This window comes from Simochromis diagramma, unplaced genomic scaffold (assembly GCF_900408965.1).
Source record: "Simochromis diagramma unplaced genomic scaffold, fSimDia1.1 OVJJ01000669.1, whole genome shotgun sequence".
Classification (NCBI taxonomy): Eukaryota; Metazoa; Chordata; class Actinopteri; order Cichliformes; family Cichlidae; genus Simochromis; species Simochromis diagramma.
In genome coordinates this window covers 2,695,818-2,711,102 of record NW_024387458.1, presented here as the reverse complement: position 1 = coordinate 2,711,102, position 15,285 = coordinate 2,695,818, and the positions used below count along the sequence as shown (strand labels likewise).

General features: G+C 40.4%; 1 protein-coding gene across 1 annotated transcript; it reads left to right on the top strand.

Moving 5' to 3' along the window:
• Positions 1-13,030, top strand: gprc5c (G protein-coupled receptor, class C, group 5, member C). The gene is made up of 6 exons (XM_040014154.1): positions 1-54; positions 2,156-2,327; positions 4,783-5,790; positions 7,748-7,848; positions 9,933-10,056; positions 11,865-13,030. Exons 1-5 carry the CDS (start codon positions 1-3, stop codon positions 10,020-10,022), a joined length of 1,425 nt encoding a protein of 474 aa, XP_039870088.1. The 3' UTR covers positions 10,023-10,056; positions 11,865-13,030.
• The last annotated feature ends 2,255 nt before the right edge of the window (positions 13,031-15,285 follow it).

Genomic DNA, 15,285 nt, shown 5'->3' with positions numbered 1-15,285 from the left:
ATGGACCTAATATACATGTCTTTGGACTGCATGAGGAAGCTGGAGCTTCTTACTGTGAGGCCGCAGTGCTAACCACAGCAGCTCTTTTTATCTGTGAAGCTGCATTAAAATGATTGAGAATGAGCAGAAAAGGAGCTTGCTGCCCTCTCTGGGCTAGCAGAGGTATTGCCAGACAGCAAAATAAAATAAAAGCTTTTCTTGAATTGTCCAAATTTGGGCAAACTGGCACCTTATCACATCCACCATTTAATATGAAATTGTGCTTCGTCTTTATTGAATTCTGATTTACTTTTATTTATTAGCTTTACCTGGATTTACTGTTTTTTATTTTCATTTGATGGTCAAGAAACTAAAAATGAAATGACGAATGAATAATGAAGAAAAGAAATGTGGTGGCCTCAGCCATCTTTTATGGTGTGGTCTGCTGGGGCGGCAACCACTCTGCCGGGGACAGGAAGCGACTGAACAGGCTGATCCGCAGGGCCAGCTCTGTTCTAGGATGCCCTCTGGACCCAGTGGAGGTGGTGAGTGACAGGAGAATGGAGGCTAAGCTGTCATCCCTGTTGGACAACATCTCCCACCCCGTGCAGGAGACTCTGACAGCACTGAGCAGCTCCTTCAGTGGCAGCTGCACCCACGGTGTGGGACGGAGAGATTTTGCAGGTCTTTCCTCCCCACTGCTGTCAGACTCCACAACAAAGACGTCAACTGATCAAACACACACATCCACACATGTGCAATAGCAATAACACTAAGTGCAATACTCTTTCTGGCATCGTTGTATTATACTCATATTGTATATAGCATCTTATCTTTTTGAAGTATCTCTGAGCATTGCACAGTATAACCTTCGGGTGAATTTCCTGGGATGTCCACTCCTGGGTGTGTTAACACACACCTGAATGCTTCAGACTAACAAACTGCCAAAACCTCTACAGAGGTGCTAACACTTGATAATGAACTGTTAATCAATTGATCAGAAGTACATTTTTCCCATGAAAAACGCAAAAAAATTCTTTTTTTTCACAGGACTGCATTCAGATTTTCTGCAAAGGAGATTGGAGGAGAGATTCTTAAAGATGATTTGTAGAAATAAACACTTGCAGGTGTTGGCGTCCTTCACCTGCTGCTGAATTCTTCGAATCCTCCACTAGATGTCTCTACACACCACTCACACGTTCAGGTAGCCCAGCTGTTCACTCAAAATGTCTGTTTATCATTATCAGTGGAAGAGTGACTTAAGAGCTGGTTGTGAGCAGAGCCACATAAAATGGTCAATACTGAGCCTCTGTGTGTGACCCTTACAGGGACGCTTTCAGTGGGGAAAATGTGGCAGTGTCCTGGAAGCTACCACCATAAAGCAATAAAACAGAAACTGTTCCCATGAGTGAAGGCTGACGCTGAAATTGGCTGAGCTCACAGCTTCTGTGTGGAAGCCTTTCAGAGGAAACAAATAGAAACGGTGTCATTGAAGGTGTGAGGTACTCATACAGAACTGAGCGGCCTTTCACTGGAGAAAAACATGGTCATTACTGTGAAGGGGGCCACAAGTGAGAAAATACTTTTATTTTAGCTGTATTTTGTTGTTAAAAACTTTTGCAGAGTATGATAATGACTTCTATCAAGAGTCTAAATTTCTTTGCAAATGAGTTATTTATACAAAACAGTATTTACTCCTTTTTTCGCCTGTAGCTGCTGCTGCACATGCCCAGTGTGCCCTGCACTAATCTGCACGCATTTCTAACACCGAGGCCCGACTTCTGCCGTTTTTTAAAGTTTTTAAAATGTGTTTGATTTACAGGGCAGCTGTAGCCTTGACGCTACAACAGATAGGAGTCAATAACATCCAGTGTGTTAGGATGTGATTCATTAATATTAAACAATATTTTAAAGACTGTTTGTGACCTGGTTTTACGGATATTTGTGCTTCAAGCTGTGTAACATGATACATAATATCCTAGAATATTTGATACAAATCAGATACTGCCGGGCCATAAACGCTTTAAGAAAATCATTCGTGGGTTATAAGTCTCCCGGAAGTGCGGGTAGGTCGCTGTAGTGTCCTTTGAAGTGATGAACAGCAGTGCGCGCGTGTGCGTCTCCGTGCGTGCTCGGAGAGACGAAGAGGGGAGAGGTGGAGAGGGGATGACTGTAGTCACACCGAGAGGAAAAGCTCGTGAAAGGATTCCTAAACTTGGGAGCGGTCGGATCAGCTGTGCCGCAGTTTGCTTCTTCTCCGAGTAATTTGTGTCCAACTATAGCGGCGCGTTCGCAGCAGGTGAAAACCAACGAGCCGCGCCCAGCAGAAATCTGCCGAGAACAGCCAGGTAGTTAAACTCCTCACAGCCATCACAGCCTTTATTCACGCTCACTGAAGCTTTACTGCCTGTTTCTGAGCTTTGCGTCAGATTGATTTCTATATTTTCTGTGTATTTAGACAGAGAGAGCAGGGGATCATTTATGGAAGACCGTTTGTGCCACTAAATTAACAACTAAAGAAAAGTTATTCACTGAAAACAATTCTATTAAAATAGATTTTAAATAGCTGTGTTTAGGGAGAAATCAACAGTTAGACACGTTAGCTCGTGCTTTCAAATACTTAAGTTATACATTGTTGTGTTTGATTGTACAGCTGAAAGGAGGGGTAGAGAATGTAAGAAAGATTCAGTTGCATTATGTAGAAAATCAGATTTAAGTAGGCTCTTCAGTTCATTTTCCTGATGGAAAACCCACTCCTGTGATCCCATGGGCTCACGATAAGGTTAGATATCAGTACGAGAAATAGACGACAGAGTTATACCTAGACCTGAGGACAGGACCACATCAAATAGATTAAAGTGCAGGATGCAATATGTATTACCTTCAGTCGCAGTATTGTGTCTGGCACTTGGCTTGTAGCCATAGTAATGGTAAACTTGTCGTCCCATTTTAGTGTCACCTCTTAATTTTGACTCACTGAGTTATTCTTACTGTTATAAGTGGCTTCTTTCTTCATATAGACGTTTTTTAAAGCTACAGTGAATAGGATTAGTAGACTTCATTAAAAAGGCCATATAAGAGTTTAAAGGAGTAGAGGAGTATGAGTTTGGATGCTAGATTTTGTACCTGGAGTGTATGTTTTGTCTGTGCTGGTCAAAGTGTAGAAGCCCTATTGAGTCATCTGGAGGCGCACAAAGTAGGTTTTACCTGTGCGAGTTTGTGGTAAAGTAGCTAAACATATATCATAAGTTAGAGAAAACTGAAGAACCTTTTGACTCTTGAAAATCCACTTTACAGATTACATTTCTGTGGTTACATTTCCAGTTATTGCAACAATCAGATTCAATGTCTTGTATTAATTCAGGGATGTAGGCCGCATATACCCCACTTTGATCCTAAGTGGGTCGAACGGGTGAAAATCCACTTTCTGTGAGTGTGAAGGAACTTAACTTCACATTTAAACCCTGGGATATCTCAATATAAGAAAAATAAGTGCAATGTCAACAGTACGTCTCAGTTTTTCCACATGATAAAGAAATGCTGCTGAAAGAAATGAAAGAAACCTGTCAGCATGACTTAAATTCTTAAAATTAAAGCAGTTAATGTCCAGAATTACAAAAAGTCTGGTATCTCATTGTCCAGAATGGCCTGTTAGTATAAAGTTAGAAAATAGAAAAAAATAGATATTTCTTTAGTATATAGTCAAAAAACAGGAACTTCTTTGTTATTTGATTGTTTTTACTTTATTGCTGTAGTATGAAAAAGATGTCACATTTATGAAATGTATGTCCCTCTTCACATTTTCCAAAGATAGCCATCAGACTGTGTTGGAGTCTTTGCCAGGCCGACTCTGGCAAGACATCATTTGACATTCTCTAAAGTTTCACCGGCACAAAAATCCTCAAAAAAGGCCTAAAAAGTTTAGAAAACCAAAGTATTGAAATTGAAGATGCGCCTTAAATATGCTTATAATATTTCCCCTGGCAACAGTTACAAAAAACAACTCAACAAATATTAAAATGAACGGTCTAAGAACTTTGTTTGATCAGTGGTCACGCCCTGAAACTGGGAGTAAATGTATTAGTTAATTCTGTCTGTTTGAGGAGTGACAGAGTGGAGGACATGTAGAAAAAGAATATATTTGCCTCTTTGTTCCAGAAAGATCCGTCTTCCTGATTGAGTAACAGAAGGTCAGAAAGACCGAATGTCCGCACGCCGCATCTATCGATTTGACTCAGAGACCGTCCTCAGTTTGGTGTAATTGGATCTGATAGGGACGAAAAGAAACAGCCAGACGAGGCAGAAAGACAAAACCAGGATTGCAGAGATGTTTATTCACAAAACAGATGCTCAGATTTTATGTAATTCAGCAGAAAACACTAAAAAGCAAAACCTTTGGATTTGAGTTGACCAGAGTTTTAGCAGGTGAGCCTCAGGTTCAACGCACTTTTTCCTCACTGTTGTGTAAATGTGCAGAAACAATGTCTGTTGACAGATGTGTTAATCATTAACATTAGAGTTGGGAAAAAGCCCAGCAGTGACATTCCTCCCACATTTTTGGAGTGTGACTGCAGATCCCTAATTCTCTGAAGCTCTAAATAAAAGCAAAGCATCTTTTTATAGAACGTTTTCCTGGATAACATGACGACGTTCTGTCTGTTGACTCATGCAAGTGTGATATTTGCTCAGCTGGGTGTAGACAACTGTATCTTAATGTAGCTTTGGTGACGTGGTTTAGCTCTTTGTTCAAATCTGTCCCTATCGTGTCTCTCCCAGACATTCCCTGTTTGTCCATCTGAACAGGTGCTGCTAGAGTCCCAGAGCAACTCCCAGGCTCCATGGCCAGCAACAGTACTCCTAAGGGCTGCGGCCCAAACGTGGATTCCATTTATTACAATCTGTGTAGCACCGAAGCTGCATGGGGCATCGTGCTGGAGGCCTTAGCGGCAGCTGGCATCGTCTTCTCCTTCGTGCTCTTCATCTCGCTGCTGGCCAGCCTGCCCTTCCATAAAGACTACAACCGCAAGAGCTCGGTAGCTCTTCACGCCTTCTTCCTGATCTGCACTGCTGGTCTCTTCTGCCTAACCTTTGCCTTCATCGTGGGAGAGAACTTCTCCACATGTGCTTCACGGAGGTTCCTCTTTGGGGTACTGTTCAGCGGCTGCTTCGCCTCCCAGCTGATGCAGTGTGTGAGGCTGAACATCCTGGCCAGACGAAACAGCGGGCCTCGAGTTTGGGTCTTGTGTCTTGGGGCGTTGGGGCTGTGGCTGGTGGAGGTGATCATCAACACAGAATGGCTGATAATTACAATTGTGCCTTCCAACACCACAGCTCAAACTAGCAAAGCTATAGCCGTGCCTTGTGACATTGCTAACGAGGACTTTGTCATGGCGCTCATCTACGTGATGGTGCTGATCCTGGCTGTGGTGGTGGCGAGTCTGACCATCATGATGGGCAAACACGCACAGTGGAAGAAGGAAGGCGCTTGCATCCTTGTGACAAGCCTCTTTTCAGTGGGTATTTGGGTGGCGTGGATCGTCATGTACGTGTATGGGAATGGGAAAACCGGGGGTCCAACATGGGATGACCCAACCTTAGCCATCGCTTTGGTAGCAAACGCCTGGGTCTTCATTATCATGTACACCATTCCTGACGTCTGCTGTCTGAACAGTGACGATGAGAGTCAACAAGACTACACAGAAGATCTTTGCCAAAACCAAGGAGTCGGATACGAGACGATCCTGAAGGGACAATCCTCCCAGAATGTGTATGTGGAAAATAAGGCTTTCTCCATGGACGAGTCCAACCAAGGTATGTAGCTTAGCCTTGGAGTTGCTGTAGAAAACCTTCAAACAAGCAACTTCACAAGTCCGCTTAACTTTGAAGGGTTTTTTCAACTGTTATAAAGGGATTGTAACATCGTCATGAGTCTTTATGGCTTCACAATTTTGCACCTTGTCCAAAATAGACCTTCAGATAGGACGCCTGAATCCGCTATGGCATCATTTAAAAGGGTCCCAGGACAAATAGACTCAAAGCTGATTACAGTGGTCAAAATGACAACCAGTCAAAAGACCTAAAATTAGATGATGAACACAAGACTGAGCATAATTTTGACAAGGGGGATTATAAGAGTATAAAAAATGAGTACATAAATGTTAAAACCAACACGTGAGATCAGTTCTCCAAGTGCTTAAGACTGTTTAAAATACAGTTTACAGATTTTTTTTTATGGATGTTTCGGTGATTTTTTTACTGAATAGATGAATTCATGAATGACTCAATGTCACATTTTTACAAATTTACAATTCTCAAACTTAAAACTCGTCTAAAGTTTAAAAATCATGTTTTGGAATTTATAAGCTATGATTGGGTAAACCTGTGGATCTCACATCAAGGCCAGTTTAAGGCAAACAAGAAAAACACTAAAAATCATTTGGATTTGGGCAATACATGAATTCATCGATTCATCTTCTCTCCTTTGTGAAAGAGATAAAGACTACAAGCTGGGGTGATTTTGTCCTTGTAATTTCCAAGAAGAAATGTTGTGTTGCCTCGAGGTATTCAGTGTTATTTGTTTCATCAAAGCAAAGTGGAGCTGATGTTTCTGGTGGTAGTTTAGCTCCGTCTTTTATTTCCTTGAATATGATGCAATAACATTTACATAGCAGCAATAAAACCAAATCAAATATTCCTGATTTTCCTGCAGCAGCCATATACAATATGACCATGAAATAAAAGTTCTTCAGAGCAGCTACGCTCGGTTTGTTTCCTAAAGGCAAACATTTCCCCGGTCAGCTATTTGTCTGCAAACCGAGCGGTGTCTGAGCTCTTCAGTGCATTCACCCTGACACGTTTTCAGACAATAGCCATCCTTATGAGGTTCGCTTTAGTGTTATTACAAACTCTGCCTCTCACGATGACCTTGCGCTGATGAATGAATGTTTTCTAGCCCTCGAAAACACAAGAACAAACAAAATATGCAGCAAAATGTCCTGAAAGGTTGTTTTCTGTCCACATGATGACACCACAGAATCTGATCTGCTGATCTGAGCTCAGTCCAAAGGATCAGAGCAGTAAGTCTGATAGTTATCACGGATCGCTAATGGAAGATGGTTCTTTGTAGCAAGGATGGTGATGTGTCTCTGCTTATAAGCTGTAAGGGACTTTTTTGTATTATTAGGCAGCTGTGATGTAGAGGTAGAAAGAGTAGCTTTGGCTTTGTGCTATTCTATTGTAAGGAAAATATGTTACTATACAGATAAGCACAATGTGTAAGAATGCAGAGGAGGTTCTGCCTCTTACATTTTTCCTGATTAGCACAGACTAATGTGTGTCATAAAAAGTCTCAGAATTTGCTAAAGGCACATTTGACTTTAATCATTAACTTACATTAAGTCTTACAGTATGACTAAACTGCCATTAACTGAATATCATCATCCCCACCTAAAATTTTACCTTCTGAATCATTCTTGTTAATAAGTGTCTGACTGCATCTGTGAATGCTGTATCACTCCCACTAGAATCATTACGTCATCTGTTTGCGCTGTCTCCACGGCGACAAAGGTGTGGCAACTGTTTAATATGGGGGTTAGTTATATAGTGCCATCTCTGCAGGGCACTTTGTAAAAGATGGAGGGCAGGCAGGTTGTAATATGAAGATGAAGGGGATTATTGCCAGGTAGCACTTAAGAGGGCCACAGATATCACACACTGATTGTTGGGTGATTAAAAGATTTATTTTCTTATCTCTATCTGTTCATCACAGATTCCAAGCCCGTGTCTCCATACAGCGGCTACACCGGTCAGATGCGTAACTCGGTGTACCAGCCCACTGAGCTGGCTCTCATCAGCAAAGGAGTTGGAAATGTGAGTATAAAAGTGATACATTCACAGAAAAACACATTTGAATATGACCAGTCCACTCGCACACATACCTGTCTCCTGCACTAGGCAAATTTTTATGGAAATAAGTGGTGACAGTAACCTTTTACAGAGCGTGAAAACCTCATCAACACCAGATACACATAACACCAGCAACCATCACTTCCAAGGTACTTTAGTCCATATTTGCATTTTACTTAACAACAGGCAAAGGAAAATGGGAGAATGAATAAAGCAGGTGGACATTTAAAAGTTGTCAGGAGCACGTGTGGCCTAAATCACAGCTTTAATTCTAACGTCACAGATGCCAGGGGTTAAACATCCAGCTGGAGGCGTTTCCTCGGGTTCTAGAAAAAAGTGCATTATATAATCAGTAGATTCAAAATGGCATTTATTTTGTAAATTATGCGCACCGTTAGTGTCTGTAAAAACCACAACACCAGGTACGCTTTAGGGTTGAGCCAACCTTGTGACTAAAGAGCACTTGTTCTTCTTAGAAAAGCAAAAGCGCAGAGGTCGCATGGGAAGATTTTCAACTTCTGACCACAGTCTGTATATAAATGAGAGACTTACCCAACTCAGTAATAATTTAGACCCACCTTAAACTAAACTGTAGTAATAAGGACACAAAATAAACATCCAGTCAGCTTGTGAGGCCTGAAACTACTGACTAATATCACAAACTCTTTAAAAATGGTGCAATGAGGTCACAGATTAAAGTAACTGAACGAGCTAACGTTGTCCACCATATTGCATGTGATATAACCCCCGGTTGCTAGTGAAATGTTTATTCGCCGGCTGGTTGGCAGTAGTTGGAGGTTTCTGGCTGTCAGTGGATGAAATCTGTTGCACCAGAAACCTCCTTGAGACTGATTTTGTTGCCTGTAGTTTTTCTAGGCAATCATTTTCTGCTCTCAGTCCCCAGCAACCAATCACAACAATCTCAGGGAATGCTCATTTTTCCTACTACCTTTGGTTACTAGATGGTCGTGGATCGGTCTGTAGGCCTGTAGGCCTGTTTGCATGGGCACAATCAGATTTCCCCACGCTGGTGCTGTTCCTATGTCATCATAACAGTTTTGGTCCAGGATCAACGTTGCAACTGACCAATCACATTGGCTGAGCAGTTAGCATTAGCAAAGAAGTTAACTGTTAAAAACTTTCTAACATGACTAATATCAATTTGGCTAACAGCAAATCTAACTTGATGAAATATTTATTCTACTCCATAAATGAATAAAGAAAACACTCGACATGCTGACCATTTGTTCCAGAAGAGCCTTTTATATAAACAGAAGCATCTTTTTTTCCCCCCATGTTCCACAACTAACACCAACACCGGGATATCAGGGCGTTATTCACTTGATCCGATACTGTCACCATGATTGTCACACATCCACAATGACCGAAGTTATGTAATGTAACTTTTTTTGTCTAACCATAAAAGAGAATCGCCCCTGCTGCAAATTAAACCGAATGTCCACGTTTTATACAAATTATGAAGTAAAATCTGTGACAGAAGCTTTTTTTACACAGTGTTTATGTCAGTGGTATCTGAGTAAGTGCTGGAAAGTGAGACTGAGTCCCTTAATGACTTTGTATACAAGGTCACCATTCAAATGCATTTTGAGTGTAGTATCAGTGCAGTCAGGGTTTATTTAGTGGAAAGCAGAGAGTTCTCAGTTAACTCAAAATCCTGGCAGCTATCTAATTAGTTAATGCTACAGTTGTACATGCATAAAATCTATTATCCTGAAAGGTTTTAGTATATTTTTCCTTTCTGTGCCGCTTCCTTTGCAAGAAAAATAAAGTCAGCTCTGTCATACTTTTTCAAATGTCCTGGTACCTGCTGCGGAAATATCTCAAGAGTTAGTATGCGATTTCTGTGAAAAGTTCTTTTAAAAATGACCCGTTTGTTTTTAAATGCAGTGAACCACCAAAGGCATGACGGTTATGTTTCATGTAAAAGCTTTATGAAGTCATTTGAATTCAAGCAGGCAGTTGTGAACACACTTCGTCCCTATTCTTGGATGTTTTTGTCACGGCCTTGTTATGACTTCACACAGCAGCAGCTACCAGACCCGTCCTTTGACATCTTCATTCCCAGAGCTTCCATCGGCTCTGCGGCCAACAGCGGGAGCAGCACACCGTCAACATAAAAGGAGACCGGGAACACAGCACGCACACACAAGTGTAGGTCGAAAGCAGCTGACTCGCCTCCTTCGTCACTCTGCAGTTCTCCTCTTTATCACCTGCTTGACTCCAGATGCTTTTCTCTTCGTGGCCTCTGCTCATTTCCGACCTCTCAGGTCCTGCTGTATCCATAGCAACTTCTTCTACAGGTTGACTATGAATCACTTCTTTGTCTGGATTTTTTTTTCTTATCTTGCGCCGTTCACTCTCTATAGGCCTTGTGTCTGCCTCTTCTGTGCATATGCTCCTGGACTGAGCGCACTCTGTACTTCTTGTGTCATTCCTCTGGGAAAAAATCAAAGAAAAAGATGTTGATGAGAAAGGTAGTGCTTGATTTGGGGGACTGGTTTTCACTGTTTGTCATTTATCTTAAAAAAAAAAAGTGAAATTCTTGCCTAAAGGCTTTAAAGGTGTCTCTGAAATGTGTGCAGCTCTCTCATTCATGGAGGAAGGCAGCTAATGTTTCTATGTTCATGGGCTACAAAAACGCAAAATTAGACTTTTCGTTGTCACCTTTATTTAATATAATTGCATTAGTTAATGTAGAGATTGACTTAAAGATGCTAAAATATGCATTTAGACTTTTTCAGGAGTGCTTAGGATTTCTTTGCAGGAAGTCATGATATCTATATGCAGGTGGGACTGTGAGCGTGTCATTAGAAGTGTTGCTGGTTTGTTTTGGTTTTTAGATTTGCAAAGAAAAACAGCCACGCACGTGCTGCCATGTTTTAAGTAAAACATGAGCATGTGAATGGTTTCCAGTCAGTTTGTAGTTTGTTATTTTTAAGTTTCTATAAATATTTCTTTAGTTTTTCAACATCCAGTCAGGTTCAGGTTAGTTTGTATCCGTAGGTTTTTTTTTTTTTAGACCTTTATAAAAGTTGTTTTATTTGCAAGTTCTACAAGTAACCCTAAAAATGTAACTTGAATAAGTTTCTGTTCTTTACAAAGTGTGACGACAAACGAAAGAACAAAACAGATTCAATAAATGCAAAACAGAGAAGATGCAGTTCTGTCAGCGTGGCTATAAAAAGTGATCATTTTTATAGAAGTAATAACTCTTAATGTAGTGATAAACATAAAAAAGCTCTTGTTATGACAGTAATGTCTTAGTCCCTTTTTATCATGCTCAGCTTTTATACTTTTATGCTTGTGGGTTTTTTTTTTTGTTTGTTTGTTTATTTGTTTGTTGTTGTGGGGGTTTTTGGGGGGGGTTACCTTATGTCTAAATTTTATTTTGCCATGTGTATTAGATTTTATTGCTACTATTTTTCTTGTGTTATTGTAAGGTGACCTTGAGGGTCTTAGAGGTGCCTATAAATAAAATTTATTATTATTATTATTATTATTATTATTATTATTATTATAATTCAGACAGTTATTTTACACCAAATGGGATAGATAAATAAACCCTACAAGACAGTGTGTGAAAAGCAAAGGTAAACACAAAACAGTCCTGTGAAACTTTGAGACACACAAATGTAGCTGTTGTTCAATTTTTATTAGCTTTAGGACGAGCTCGGTTTCAGCGATGGTGGCGGAGCAATATAGCAGGTGAGCAAATGTCAATGTAAAAGGACATGGTTGTCGGTTCCACTGACTAATACTCTTACATTATGTAAAAGAATAAGCAAACAAAACAGTAATAAACCCACAAAGGGTGCAAAAGGGAAACTAGGGAGTGGCTGCCAGTGATCATGTAACTCATGCTGATGATATCCTCCATTAGTGAGCAAGCTGAACACTTTTTAATCCTTCAGAGGGTATATAACACCAAAAAACAAATAATTTCTTTCTTATTTTTGCAGGGGCATGGTCTGCAGAGGACATCCCAGTGGTGAACGTGCCTCAGCTCGCCAGACCCCATCAGAGTAACTTCGGTTCACATTTTCTCGGTTATACTTGCTGACCTTTTGTTTTCTATTGTTTGTGGTTCCCTAAGCTGGTCCTAAGAGGAACCTTCATCCCCAGTACATGGAGATGAATGGGAGGTCATCCCACTGAGGAACAGATAAACCTCCCATTGACTGATTTATTATGTTCCCCTGGGTATCAGACAGTCAAGAGCTTCATTTGAAAGTCAAAGCACGGAATGAAGCTGCGGCTTTGCTGCAGAACAAAAACTTGTGCAGTGGTCGGCTTTTTCTGACAGGGAAGCGCGAGCTCTCTGCTGGACCCAAACACACAGATGAAAGTCACGTAACTGATGCCACAAAAACTGGGAAATGTTTCAAGTGTCTTTGACTCAACATTATTTTCAATTTACGCATTAAAGTTAGATTGCATTCACTTAGATTAGAAGGATATTTTGCACAGTTAAATGTAATTATTGATGTCATGTTTTTGAGCCCGGGTTGTGATTATTGTTGATAACCACAAAGTTAACACATGAAATGAAGTTTTTGAATTAATTTAAATGTACAATGCTCTCAGTGAGTCATGATGCACGAATGTACTGGATAAATGTATATATGTAATACTGTCTAAAGCACTGCTGTGCCATTTAATTATGTTCAATACATGTTACACTGAAGACACCTGCCTGTGGTTAGCCTGTTTTGCTAGCTTATTATTAATCAGTATATTTCCTCATAGAAGACTTTTTTTCATTTCTGAAAAATCAACTTTTCTGTCAGTATTTTTTGGATAAAATAAAAATAATTCTATTTCATTTGAGCAAAAACTGAAAAAAAAAAAATTATATATATATAATTTTTTTTTTTTTTAATTCTTGAAGGAAGTTTATCATAGAGTTGAATGTTGTATAAAAACTGCTATTGTATGAGCAAAATTGGTACTGCCAGCAGAGAGGGACGTTATTTAACTATGTGGGTGTTAATGACCAGAATCTGCCATTATGTCTTTTACATTTTAGCTTTCAGTTACCTTTACTAATAGTCGTATGCATTCTTTGTTGTACAGTAGTCGTCCTATAAATGTCATATACCATAAAGTGAACTCTACTCCACTGAAATCTGTAGTGCCTGTTGTTTTGATGGGTGTTCCCATATCCCTTTCACAAAAGCTCGAGCTCGAGCAGTCCAGCTGCTTTTTTTGGTTGCTTTTGCAGCTCACATTAACCAGTGAATAATCTTCAATGATTTATCATCTTAACGCATACGTTTTCTCTCACTAACTGTCATGTGACGGCTGTGTGCAGGCAGGCATGGTGGACCCAAAATGCATACTCACAGAAACGAAACGTGAACTCAAAACAGCTTTAATGCTGAACTCAGAAGGGTACCAAAACTAGGAATGCAAAATAAGCTTACGCAGACAGAACAAGTTCAAGGTTCAAGTTCAAAGAACACAGCAAGACGACAGTAGATCACAACACCAACAAACTGAAACACGGGGCTTAAATACACAGAGGAGCAATCAGGGAATGGGCAACAGGAGGGAAACACAGCTGGGCAAATCAGGCCTAACGAGAAAAAGGAAGCAAAACCAGACGCATTTACATGAGAGACGGACTTTCAAAGTAAAACAGGAAACCTAACACAGACTGAACTTACAGACACAGAGCAGACAGGGGAGACAGCAACTAAGGATTACACAGAGACATAAACCATAAGACAGAACTCCAACAAAGAAACCAAAGACTAGAAATGATAAATAATATAATAAACTCAAAACCCTGGGTCAACGACCCAGGCATCCTAACACTAACCACCTTGACCAGCATGTGATGTGGAGGAATTATTGTGCAGGATCAGGAACTCCTTTGGAACATTAACCAAGAAAATGTGTGGCTGAATGGCTGCATCCGCATTATAACATTAGCATATATGAGAAATAATTTGGTTGACTCATTGCAGTAAGTTTAGCTGTTTTACTAATACACCACCTTTATTTTTCACTAATATTTTTAATCCCTGGATGTGGATGCGGCACTGATCTATGGTGGTGAAGAGAATGCTGAGCGTAAAAGCAACCCATGTTTAATTCAGTACGATTTTATTTACTTCATGTCAAATTACAGCAACAGTTACCTCGAGGAACTTTATATTGTAAGTTAAAGACCACCTACATGAGCTGTAGGTAGAGACGAAAAGAATGAGATCATGGATAGTAATGGCACAAATGAGCTTCCTCTGAAGGGTGGCTCTCCCTTAGCTATAGGGTGAGGAGTTTAGTCATTTGGGAGGGATCAGAGTAGATCAGGGGTCCCCAATCCCAGTCCATGAGGGCCGGTGTCCCTGCAGGTTTTAACTCTCACCCTGGGTCAACGCACCTGAATCATATGATTAGCTCATTACCAGGCCTCTGGAGAACTTCAAGACATGTTGAGACTGTAATTTATCCATTTAAATCAGCTGTGATGGATCAAGGACACATCTAAAACCTGCAGGGACATCGGCCCTTGTGGACTGGGATTGGGGACCCCTGGAGTAGATCCACTACTCCTTAACATCAAAAGAAGCCAGCTGAGATAATTTTTCCATTTGACCAGGATGCTTCTTGGACTTCTCCTAGGTGAGGTGTTCCAGGCATGTCCTGGAAGGAAAAGTCGCCAGGATAGGATATACTGGAGATCTCTCGGATGGCCTGAGATCACCTTGGTGTTCACCTGGATGAAATGCAGATACATGCCAGAAAATTGATGGATAGATTTTTGATTTAAAGTTTCTACATTTTCTTGTCATTTTGTCATCGTCTTTGCTTGTCTTTCTATGAAAGTCACCACATTCCACTAGTGTGAAGAACTGCTACATTGATGCAACGGTCAAAGTTCAGTAACAATAACAGTGAGATTTAATGACGTGAACAATGTGCCAGAACTATCTACAATATATTCACAGAATAGGGGGTCATGTGAGTATGGAACATTAGCACTGACTTGTTAGAGTGATGGCATCTTAATGAGTATGTTTTCTTCCTTTTGCTGCAAGCTCTGTACATTTTAGCATCAAGCCTGACGAGTTTGATTTGACAGTCCTTATTACAATGGATGTCAACAAACTAGTGAAATCTGTAACTACAGTCACTTCAGTGTGAAGTTGATGCCTCGTTTGAAGGAAGTCTTCAGTTTACAACAGCTTATGAAAATTCAGTTTAAATATTGACACAGAAACACAATTAAACATGAAAGAAAGGTTTTCAGGGGAAAGCGTGTCTAACCGAGTATAAGCAAGAGAAAGTGGACTTTACTGCCTTTACTATGTGGGATTACAGTCTGCTAGCACAGATAGTTTCTAATGTACAGCAAATAAAATGATCTTGTAATGT

Excerpts from the sequence above, each read along its gene's own strand:
- gprc5c (XM_040014154.1), top strand. The coding sequence starts at position 1 with ATGGACCTAATATACATGTCTTTGGACTGCATGAGGAAGCTGGAGCTT. Across the intron at positions 55-2,155 it reads GGAAGCTGGAGCTTCTTACT|TCACACCGAGAGGAAAAGCT; the intron begins GTGAGGCCGCAG and ends GGATGACTGTAG. Across the intron at positions 5,791-7,747 it reads CATGGACGAGTCCAACCAAG|ATTCCAAGCCCGTGTCTCCA; the intron begins GTATGTAGCTTA and ends TGTTCATCACAG.